This window comes from Pipistrellus kuhlii, unplaced genomic scaffold (assembly GCF_014108245.1).
Source record: "Pipistrellus kuhlii isolate mPipKuh1 unplaced genomic scaffold, mPipKuh1.p scaffold_m20_p_18, whole genome shotgun sequence".
NCBI lineage: Eukaryota > Metazoa > Chordata > Mammalia > Chiroptera > Vespertilionidae > Pipistrellus > Pipistrellus kuhlii.
In genome coordinates, this window is record NW_023425493.1 from 3,152,502 (window position 1) to 3,164,642 (window position 12,141).

The following is a 12,141-nucleotide window of genomic DNA, read 5'->3' on the forward strand; positions in this document are numbered from 1 at the left end:
ATTTCATATCAAGTCCATTGCTTTAATCTGCTGAGGTCTTTCTGAATCCTAATGTCATCTGATATATTTGATATCCCTTTTCATTAGCTTCTGAATTTTTGATAGACCTATATTAATCTGAGACATTATTAAAAATGTTAACCAGAGACCTATATCATTAGTTTTATTACCCTTTAGCTATTCATCATTCGTTTGTGGTACGAATTGAGTATAGACATTCATTTAGCTTCATTTTTACTCTGTCTATAGTCCTCCATCTTGTCCCCAAAGGTAGTAAGTATGAGAACCTGATAAAGATTAGATTAAGGCTATATGTCTTTCATTGAAACTGCCCTTAAAAAACTTAAAACAACAACTGTGCACTCACCCTTCAATTGCTGGGGATCTGTCAGGACGGGTGCTTCCCTGCTGTCTGTATCGCCGAGTCATCGGCAGCCGTGGAGGTCGACTTGGTCCCCAGAAGTCAGTGTGAGTTTGGTGACCTCTCTCATTGGCTCTATTGTCTTGGTCCAGTGCACTGCTACTTAGAAACGGTCTAAAGTCTTGTATAATCATCGTGTGGTCCAAATTGCGCCAGAACTAATAAAAACAGAAATAAACTACATTATAGTTTTAAGAATAGGAAAAAGAAGAAACAGAAGAAGAAATATTGAAAAAAGAAATGAATAATTTTTATACTTCAAAATTCAGCAGCTCAAACTAAGGTATAGGTTTCCCCCAAATTTTATGAAGAGAAGTTTTTCAAGTGCCTGAATAGAGAATGGGGGAAACTTATATACTGTGAAATTTATTTCCTTCATATAGAAACAATAGGCCAATGACTGAACTCCTTTCTGAACAATGAGCTCATATCCACATGCCTCTAACCAGTTACACCCCCTTCTGAAATAAAAGCATGAGACAAAGGTGATCATACACTTTTGTCCTCTGCACAGTCAATCATTTAGATCAACATTATAATTCTATGTTTTAATGACATCCACATTTTCACTACAGGATAATCTAAGATTTGAATAAAACAGATGTATTTACACACTTATAATAAAGCACCATCAGCCCTAGCTGGTTTGGCTCAGTGACAGAGAATCAACCCGCAGACTGAAGGGTCCTAGGTTCCATTCTGGTCAAGGGCATGTACCTCGGTTGCAGGCTCCTTCCAGCCCAGGCCCTGGAGGCAACCAATCGATGTGTCTCTCTCATATCAATATTTCTGTCTTTCCTTCTCTCTTCCACTCTCTCTAAAATTAATGGGGGGGGGGGAAATATCCTCGGGTGAGAATAAAACAAACAAAAAAGCACCATCACCACAAAGTGGAGACAGATATCTATAAAATACTTCTCTTGACCTAGACACTGCATCAGAAAGGGGTAGTGTCAAAGCTGTGTTAAAGCAGTGCAGGAATGTCTGATAAGACCATTCTTGTAAATACTGTTATTATTAAAAGGGTGTTGGTGGTGGCCGCGAGGTATGTGCGGGGTAGGTGCCTGTTGGGTTTGACCAAAGAATCACTAAACAAAGAGTGAATGAAAAACAAATCATTTCTAAAATAATTTAAACTTTATCTGTACACCAGATATTTTGAGAGTTCCACACTACTTACTTTACTCCAACCAAGTACATAACCCCAGTCATATTCAGGTCTCTTTGTTTTGTTTTAAACGTTTAAATGAAACAAACAAACAAAATCAATATCCTATATAATCCTATATAATAAAAGACTAATACGACGTATAAGACGACTGGGGCGTATAAGACGGCCCCCTAATTTTACAGTTAAAACATAGGTTTAGGCCTATATTTGCTGTATAAGACTACCCCCCACTTCCGAGGCAACACCAGTTCTTTTTTTATAGACTGTCTCTCTGACTCTGGCCAATCTGAGCCGGCTTTTTTTCGTTTCAAAAGTCGTCTTATAGGCTGGAAAATACGGTATGTAAATAGACCAAACGGGAGAACAACCAAACAACTAGTCACTATGATGTGTACTAACCACTAGGGAGCATGCATGGAACATGGAGGGCGTCGGCAGCAGAGGGCATTGGCTGTGGCGGGATGATGGAGCAGGTGAGCAGGGGCATCAGACCAAGGAAGGGTGCTGGTCACCGTCATCGGGGCAAGCCTCTGGTACTAAAAATTCTTTGCTCCCACACACTGCAGACCCATCCAGCATTCACATCTGATGCTGGTCCTGGACCCACTCGCATCTGCAGCTGGCCCTGCTCGCACCCACAGTGGACGCCAGAGCCGCTGCTTGCACCTGCTGCTGGCAACCACTCGGCACTGTCAGCAGGTGTGAGCAGCGGCTGCTGGCCCGATCGCCCAAGGGCTTCTTCACATCCCCCTGCTCCTGAGGGGTGATCAGGGCAGCAGCCACAGCCACTCACACCTGCTGCTGCTGTTGGCCCTAATCACTACACACGGGTCTGGTGGCAGCAGGAGCGGGGCTGATGGCAGACAGGTGACGGGGGGGGGGGGGGGGGGGGGGGGGGGGGGGGATGCCACGCACACATCAAGAGGGGCCAGGTGCAGGCGTGGATATGGGCCAAGAGCCACCCCTGTGCCCACCACAGCCTCATAGCACACAATTCCTTCCAAGGTGTACAAATTCGTGCACTTGGCCCCTAGTATAGATAATAATAGGGACAAAAACTGCTCAGCACATGATGTTAGGTCTGCAGGTGTTCATAGCCCTCAATACCAGACTGACCCTAACATCTGGAGATCCATACTTAGCATGCTATTTTTTGCTTTTTTCCCAGTTTACCATTTGCTTATTTTTCAAGAGACTTCCTCCAATATAATTTAAAAATACACAATGTGTCACACAAAGTGCAATATATCCTCTATTCACTCAGACGTGACCAACCCCTACCCACAATTCTACTCACCTACTGGCAGTTTAATTTGGTGTGTAGAATGCCAGATCTTTAAATATATATTTGTGTATATATACATACTAGGTTTTGTAACACAAACACAGATTCATTCATTCACTTAACAAATGCTTGTTGAGCATGTACTATGTCCCAATCACATTTTGGGAACTATTAGAATATAGCAGTGAACATTTTTAGAAAACAAAAAACCTCAGCCCGGCCCATGTGAGTGTCAACCTATGAACCAGGAGGTCACAGTTCGATTCCTGGTCAGGGCGTATGCCCAGATTGCAGGCTTGATCTCCAGGAGAGGGCATGCAGGAGGCAGCCAATTAATGATTCTCATCATTGATGTTTCTCTCTCTCCCTATCTCTTCCTTCCTCTGAAATCAATAAAAATGTCAAAACAAAGCAAAACCTTCTGCCCAATGGATTTCTTGTTCAAGTGGGGAGAGACATACATGCTCCTAGCCTCCAAAGAAAGGAAAAGAAAACTCTGTATGTTAGATAGTAATACATGTTATGGAGGGGGAAAGGTCTGCATTGACTCAGAACACACATACTCAGATTATTCTTTTCAACAATAGCATAGCATACGTGTTATATGTTTTATATTCTTAACATTTTTACTATTTGGTACATGTAAAATAACATCATAGATGAGGTATTAAGAAAATAAATAGGTAACTGCAGCACCTGCTTTTCCCCACAATCACATCAAAAGTACAACTCAAGTACAGAACAACCATTGCTCAGAACTGCCTAAAATCTAGCTGAACAAAAGTTCTACAACGCAGGATACAAAGAAGCCATACTAAGACGGGTAGGAGGGGCACAGACACAGAATGAGCTGGTGCCACAACCATGGCGGTGGTTAAAAACCAGCAGGGAAATCTGGCTGTGGAGAAACTCCCTGAGGAGCAAGAACCCAGGCTCCACACTCTGCTCCCAGGCCAGGGTTTCAGTGCCAGGAAGATAAGTTCCGGTAACTTCTGACAGTAAAACACCCAGCAGATTATAAAGAACTGTAGCCTACCAGCAGATATCCAAATGTAAAAATCCAGCAAACATGATTTTGAATAATTTAACATTCAAACCTAACCCAGCAAGCATTACACAAAAGTCACAATTCAAAATTGCCAATTAATGAACTTATTTTGTTTCCAAAAGTTATTTCTTAGAACACCAAGCTCGGGGTCTGCATAAAGTATGACATAAAAATAAAAATAAACCAGCAGAGATTGTGACTGAGAGAGATGTAGGGCTGCTAGAGTCCCAGGTGTTCCTCTTAAAGGGTCCTCATGAACTTACTTGGACTCACTCACTGAGCTCCCAGCTGGGGCAGCAGCTCGAAAGATGCCAGTGACATATGGTGAAGAACTGAATTGTCCAGCAAGAGTTGGAGAGGCGGCTTTCTCCAAGGCAGAAGTACAGGCAGAGAATATTGTTTCTTTGCTAAATCCTCCCCAATGAAGCCGTCAGATGGTCATTATATCCAAGTCTCCATCAACCAGGTTAAAAGGGTTCCTAGTGCTGACAATTCTCTGAAACTGCGCCACACCCACATGCAGGCCCACCCCAGCCATATAAATGGCCTATCTTGGCTCATACTTGGAACTTTCCAAAAATCTATGCAAGGTTCACAAAACTCAAGGAGCATCTGGCTTCAGCGTGGCCCCTACCTCTTGCTAAGCGGCCCCTGGCACAGCATTAGTGGCAACTGGCTATAGTTTGCTTGCAGCTTAGTTCTCTGGACATCTTCAAGGCCAGCAAGTTAGCAGCCATCTGGAAATGGCTTTGTTGCTCATGCCTGGTGGCCCAGACAGGGCACTGGTAGTGGATGATTTGGCCTACTCCCCCAGGGAAGCCCCAGAGCTAGTGCTTCCAGCTTCACATCATGTCGAAGCACCACACAAACACCTCATGAGCAACACACTTAAGGATGAACTTGGCAGGTTCCTGGGTCCCAATGATGTGAGCTCTGTTCCATGGGATTGACCTCTGACAGCAGATCCTCCACCGTGGTCTCGGTCAGACCTAGCAACCAATGGACAGTGTAAGGAGCCTCTGGGACAACTTCGGGCATACTAACATTTGTGTCATGGGGATGCCAGAAGGAGATGAGAGGGAGCAAGGAATTGAAAACTTACATGAAAAAACAATGACAGGAACCTTCCCCAACCTGGTGAAAGAAACAAACAAGTCCAGGAAGTGCAGAAAATCACAAAGAAGATGAACCCCGAGGGACATATCAAGCAACACACATCAAAGTGATGGAAAGCAAGAACCTACAACCAAGGTTGTAGCTTTACTACTCAGTAAAACTATCATTAGAATCAAAGGACAAAGAGCTTCTTCCTGAACAAGATAAAGCAAAAGAAGTTCATCACCACCAATCCAGTACTACGAGAAATGTTAAAGGCTCTTGAAGAAAGAAGATAAAATATCTACCTAATAAAAGAGTAACATGCTAACCGTACCTTTTGCGACACCCACCAGCCACTGTCCTCATCCATAGGTGTACGATTTTTGTTCAATCTCTTCCTGCACCCACAATCTTCTTCCTCCTCTCCACCCCCCCACGAGAATTGTCAGTCCACTCTCTTTCTATGCCCCTGATTCTATTATATTCACCAGTTCATTCTGTTCATCAGACTTTTTACTCACCTGATTTTTTAATTCACTTGTTGATAGATATGTATTTGTTGTCATTTTATTGTTCATAATTTTTATCTTTAACTTTTCTTCTTCCTCTTCTTAAAGAATACCCTTTAGCATTTCATATAATATTGGTTTGGCGGTGATGAACTCCTTTAGCTTTTTTTTTTTTTTTTTTTAATCTGTGAAGCTCTTTATCTGACCTTCAATTCTAAATGATAGCTTTGCTGGATAAAATAATCTTGATGAGGGTAAGGGCAGAGGGGGGGGGGGGGGGGAACCCTGTGGAAGGGAACTATAGAGGGCAAAAAGAGAAACAACTGTAATAATTTGAACATTAAAGATTTATGTTTTTAAAAAAGACACATGGTGGTTGAATACATAATAAAACAAGATCCTTACAAGTCCTGTCTACAAGAGACTCACTCCAGAAAGTAAGACACACACACAAACTATAAAAGGGATGGAAAAGATATTCATGAAAATTGTATCAAAAAATAAAAGGTTGGGGTAGCAATACTTACATGAAACAATGCAGACTTTATTTTTTTACTTATCTTTACTGTTGAAAGTACTACAGGTGCCCCTTTCTTTCCCCAGAGAGCTCCTCTTCTCCCCCCCCACACCCCCCACCACTCCCCCCCGCGACCAGACCACACTCCAGGCCTTCACATTACTGTCTGTGTCCATGGTTTATGCAGTTTTTTTTATGTAAGCTCTTCCAACCCAGGCACCTATCCCTGCCTTCCCTCAAGAGATTTGTCAGTCTGTTACATGCTCCATATATCTCTGGACCTATTGTGTCCATCAGTTTATTTTCTTCATTTTAAATTTCACTAGACAGAGCAAACTATCCTCTCCAAAGAGCTATCCCAACTTATACTCCTAGCACTGCAAGAGCTTACAGTCTCCCATACTCTTGACAGCATTGTTAATTTTTTTTTTTTATGAATTCTAACATCCAATCTGAAACAAAAATGACATTCACACTAAAAGCAATGAGTTCTCAATACACCAGTGAAAAAATGCACCTTTTCATTTAACTACCATTTGTACTTGTTACCATATCACACTTATTTTCCTTTATTTTCTAGTAACAGTTTCCATCAGTAGATATCATTGGCTTCTAGTCTGAAAAGTGGTCTACAATGTAGTTTAAATGAGAAAGTATAAGCAGCCCCATCTAGTCATTTATGTAAACTACTAGAGGCCTAGTGCATGAAATTCATGCAAGGGAGGAGAGGTGTCCCTCCGCCCTGCCTGCACCCTCTCACAATCCAGGACTACTGGCTCCTAACCGCTCACCTGCCTGCCTGATCACCCCAACCACTCACCTGCCTGCCTGATCGCTCTTAACCACTCTGCCTGCCTGCCTGATTGCTCTTAACCACTCTGCCTGTCTGCCTGATTGCCCCTAACCATCTCTGCCTCGCCCCCGCTGCCACAGCTTCATCTGGAAGGTCTTACGGCTGTCCAGTCTAATTAGCATATTACACTTTTTTTATTATAGATAGGAAGAATACTATTATTCCCTTATTAGATAAAAGTTCCACAACATTTGCACACAGAAAGGATTCTCAAAGCGATCTTTATGTTCACTATAATTAATTTGTAAAAATTAAATATTTAAAAATTTTAACTAGAAGAAAAATCAATCACTAAGCTCATACTACTAACAGTCTGCATTAATAATTATAATTGTTATGATATTTAATATATATAAGAACCTGAAGGAATGGAAGCTGAGAAGTAGTTTCAACATCAGCATAAGGCATTTTGTTTATAAAATGCAAAGGAGTGCAAATAAATATTAAGTCAATGTATTTGTTTCAAAATAACAATGCACCCTGACCATAAAACACACCACACACACACACACACACACACACACCCCACACAAATTTATACCAAATCAACATGAGGTTAAAAATAGCTTGAGGTCATTTGCCTCTGAGCAGACTCAGACAGGCACAGGAGAAAAAAATAGCTCATACAACAAAACTGGGTATTCAGGGCATGAGTTATATAAGTAAAACAAATAGAGAGCACTATTATGTCTCAGTGAAACATTCAAAAGAATCACAGAGATACTTTATTTTCAAGTTTTGTCTTAAAAATCTCAAATGTTACTCGAGAAAGAATAAGACAACGCCTCTGAAAATATGTGAGCTGAAATATTTACATATTTCAATATGAAAAACAGGATTGACAGTATCCTCCATTGAGCAGAATTTGCTATAAGCTAACCATGACCATATCAGCACTTTTTAAAATATTATGGTCTGTTCCTCAAAGTTACCATCTGACCCCGAAATTTCATTTTTATAGCCTAAGAGAATTAAAACACTGAACCCACAAAAATGTGTACAAATATTCAAACTAGTATTCTTCATAACAGGGAAAAAGGATAAAAAACTCAAATGTCCACCAACTGATGACTGGGTAAACAAAATATAGTGTACTCATACAATGGAATATTGTGGAGCCATAAAAAAGAATGATGTACTGACACATGCTACAACATGGATGAACCTTTAAAACATTCTGGGTAAGCAAAAGAAGTCACTCACAAAGGTCACATATTGTATGATTCCATTTATATCAAATGTCCTAAATAAGCAAAATCACAACACAGAAAATTGGCCGTTACCTAAGGCTGGGGAACTGGAGAGAAAAACAGGAAAGAGTAATTGGCACAGGGTTTCTTTTTAGGGGGATGATAAATTGCTAGATTAAACAGTGGTGATGGTTGTACAACTGTACAAAGTTAGCAAACCCACTGAATTGTACACTTTAAAGGGTAAATTACATGATACGTGAATCATATCTCAAAAAACATTATGGTCTACAAAGATGAGTCAATTGAGACTGAAAAGCTTCATGAAAACATCAAGATCATAACCTTCAACTGTTTTCCAGTGCTCTATAAAACATTGAGATCCCTCCTTCCTGCCCCTCCTGTACCCAAGCAACAGATGTTCTTGCTGTAGTTTGCATTTTTTAAGAAATTGATATTTCATGTCAAAGGAATCACAGTGCATACTAGAGGCCTGGTGCACGAATTCGTGCATGGGTGGGGTCTAGCCCACCTGCCCCAATCGGGGCAGATCAGGCCAGGTGGAGGAGCTGCGGGTGGCTGGCAAACTGGCCCTGCCCCTTGGTCGAACTCCCGAACTCCCAGTCAAGGGGACAATTTGCATATTAGCCTTTTATTACATAGGATGCTCTTGATGTGCCTTCTTTTACTCAGCTTAATTATTTTTGAGATTCATTTTTACAGATATCAATAGTCTTTGCTGAGTAGTATTCCATATACCTTATATTGCTTAGTATTCCATAGTGGGAATGTATCACAATTTGTTTATCCATCTACCTGCTGATAGACATTTGGGTTGTTTCTATTTTTAATCAAGTTGTTATGAATATTTGAATATATATGTATATGTGCAGATATATGCTTTCTTTTCTCTTAGGCAAATATTTAGAAAAGTGGAATGGCTGGATCACATGGTAGATGTATTTTTACTTTTTTTAAAAAAACAGGTAGATTGTTTCCTAAATTTGTTGCATCATTTTTCCACTCAATTTCAGTTGCTCCACACTCACCAAGAGTTAATATGGTCAGTCTTACATTTTAGCCATTCTAATAGTTGTGCAGTAGTATTGCATTGAGATTTTTATTGGCATTTTCCATCTGTATATCTTCTTTGGTGAAGGACATTATTAGAATATTTTCCCAATTTCTAAAAATGGGTTGTTTTCTTACTCTATTTTTGTTTCTTTATAGAGTCTAGATACACAGGCTGTCACAGATGATTTGAAAGTTATTTTATCATCTGTGGCTTGTTTCTGCATTCTTATGAAGAATACAGGTTATTTCTTTTATTTTATTATTACTTTTTAAATATATTTTATTGATTTTTTACAGAGAGGAAGAGAGAGGGATAGAGAGTTAGAAACATCGATGAGAATCATTGATCAGCTGCTTCTTGCACACCCCACATTGGGGATGTGCCCGCAACCAAGGTACATATCCTTGACCAGAATCGAACCTGGGACCCTTCAGTCCACAGGCCGATTATCCACTGAGCCAAATCAGTTTCGGCCAGGTTATTTACTGAAGTCCAATTTATCAATTATTTTCTTTTATGGATCATGGTTTTGGTGTCATATCTAAGAAATGTTTTCTTAAAATTTTATATAAAGTTTAAGACTATTATCCACTTTGAGTTAATTCCTGTATATAGTGTAAAGTATGTATTTCAAAGCTCATATTTCTGTGCTGTAGATATTCACTATTTCAGCAAGTGTTTAAAAGAATATGCTTTTTTCTCCTGAACCGCCTTTGTCCCAAGTGTGTGTGGGTCTATTCCTGGACTCTATTCTGTTTCTTTTTAAATCCTCACCTGAGGATTTTCTTTTTAATTGACTTTGATGGGGGGAGGGGAGGGCGTTGGAGGGGAGGGGAGAAAAACATCAATCAGCTGCCTCTCACACCCTCCTGAAGGGGGATCAAACCCACAACCTTTTTGGTGTATGGACCTATGCTCAACCAACTGAGCCACTAGGCAGGCTATTCTGGTCTGATTTATCTTGATGGCAGTACCATCGTCCTGGTTATTAGCCTATATAATAAAGAAGTAATATGTAAATTAACCCTCATGCCCTTGCACAAGATGGCCGTCTACATGTGGTCCAAGATGACTGGCAGGGGAGGGTATTTGTGAGCAATCGGGCCAACAGGGGAGGGCAGGGGAAGGCAGTTGAGAGGAACCAGGCCTGCAGGGGTGGGCAGTTGGGGGCAATTGGGCCGGCAGGGAAGTGATTGGGGTGATCAGGCTGGCAGGCAGGCAAGTAGTTGGGAGCAGGCAGTCTTGGATTGGGAGCTAGCTTCCTTCATCAGTGGGTGCGAGCAAGCGGGGCAGGCGCCATTAGCATGTGGGAGCAGCAGCAGCAGCAGGGACTGCTGGCAGACAGGGAGTTGGGGGGCTGCAGTGGGAGGGACTGGGCAGGGGCATGGAGGATGGGCCGAGACCCGTCCCTTAGCCCAGCGTTTTTCAACCGCTGTTGTGTGCCGTAGGTGCAGACAAGAATTTTATAATTTTTCACTATTTTGTTTACTTAATATTTCATAATAAAGTAATTATAAAATACTTTCTTTGTGTTTATTTGATTCCTATTCAAGAGAATTACTTTATATATAGTCAATATAGGCACAGAGTTAAATTTTTTAACATTTTCTAATGGTGGTGTGCCTCGTGATTTTTTTCATGAAACAAGTGTGCCTTTGCCCAAAAAAGGTTGAAAAACACTGCCTTAGCCCACTGCAGCCTTATGGCCCACAGTTCCTTTCAAGGATGAATTCAGTGCATGAATTTGTGCACTGAGCCCCTAAGTAACTTCATATTAATAATAAACCTTGAAATCAGATAGTATTAGTCCTTTAATGTTTTCTTCTTTATCAAAGGTGTGTTAACTATTCTATATACTTTGCATTTCAATATGAATTTATAAATCTAATTTTTCAATTTTTACCAAAATACTGACTGGAATCTTGACTGGAATTATACTGAATTCACAAATGACATCTTAACAATATTGTCTTCTGTTCCACAAGCAGGATGTATTTCTCCTTTTATCTAGGTGACCTTTAATTTCTTTAAGTAATATTTTATAGTTCTCCATGCTCAGGTCTTATACATTTTTTTCTGAAAGCAAAAGTATTTCATATTTTTATGCTATTAAATAGTATTTTTAATTTTTTTAATTTCTAATTGCTGCTAATATGTAAAAATACAACTGATTTTCTATATGTTTCTTATATTCTACAACCTTGCTTACACTTACTATTTCTAACAGCTTTTTAATGGAATTCATCAAGTTTTTAATGTAAAAGATCATGTTAACTGTGAACTGACAGTTTTGGTTCTTTCTTTCCAATGAGTGCTCCTTTTGTCTGAGAATAAGAAGCAAATGGAAAGGATAATTTAAAATCCTGAACTTTTTATTATATATCTAATAACTTAAAATTGTCACTTCTGTCAGTCAAAATTGGTAGAATTCTATTTAATTTAACTTAATATTGTTCTTGATTATGAGAACCTTCTCCACAGGCCCCAGGAGCACACACACAAGAGCATGAGCTGGTACAGGAGAGGGCAGAAGTAAAACTGCCCTCACAGATGCCTGGCTCACCTCCTCCCCTACTGCCACAGACACCACTGCCACAGACACCACTCCCACACCACTGCTAACTGTAGGCTTCAATTGCAATACCCAAAAGTGAAGATCTCTCATTTCCACCTCTGACCTCATTATTTCTCCCTACCAAAGCAGTGATGCTTCTGGCCAGTGAGTGGCAAGAGCCTCATCTCTGCTAATTCCCATCTCTCCAATGGAGAGAGTTCATGCGCTGGGAAGCTGCACAGAGGCAAAAGCAGGGGTGTAAGTCTGTGTGCTGGCTCTGCAGCCTCTAATTCGCAGGTGGGTCATCCTGTATAGACTCAGAATGTCTATTTGGCCACAAATCATCGTGTTCTTCAATTAGGTAGAATAAAAACTAAATTTGTATTGTCATCTGTCTAACTTCTATATTTTATTTTTCAA

The 12,141-nt window shown here is 40.4% G+C and overlaps 1 protein-coding gene across 5 annotated transcripts in view; it reads right to left on the reverse strand.

Moving 5' to 3' along the window:
- Positions 1–12,141, reverse strand: part of RNF115 (ring finger protein 115) — a 69,225-nt gene that overhangs the window by 17,968 nt on the left and 39,116 nt on the right. For all 5 annotated transcript variants that reach the window (XM_045582963.1, XM_036443060.2, XM_045582964.1 and 2 more), the window contains one exon: positions 368–579. In XM_045582963.1, coding sequence (XP_045438919.1) covers positions 368–579 — 212 coding nt within the window. The remainder of the gene's footprint in view (positions 1–367; positions 580–12,141) is intronic.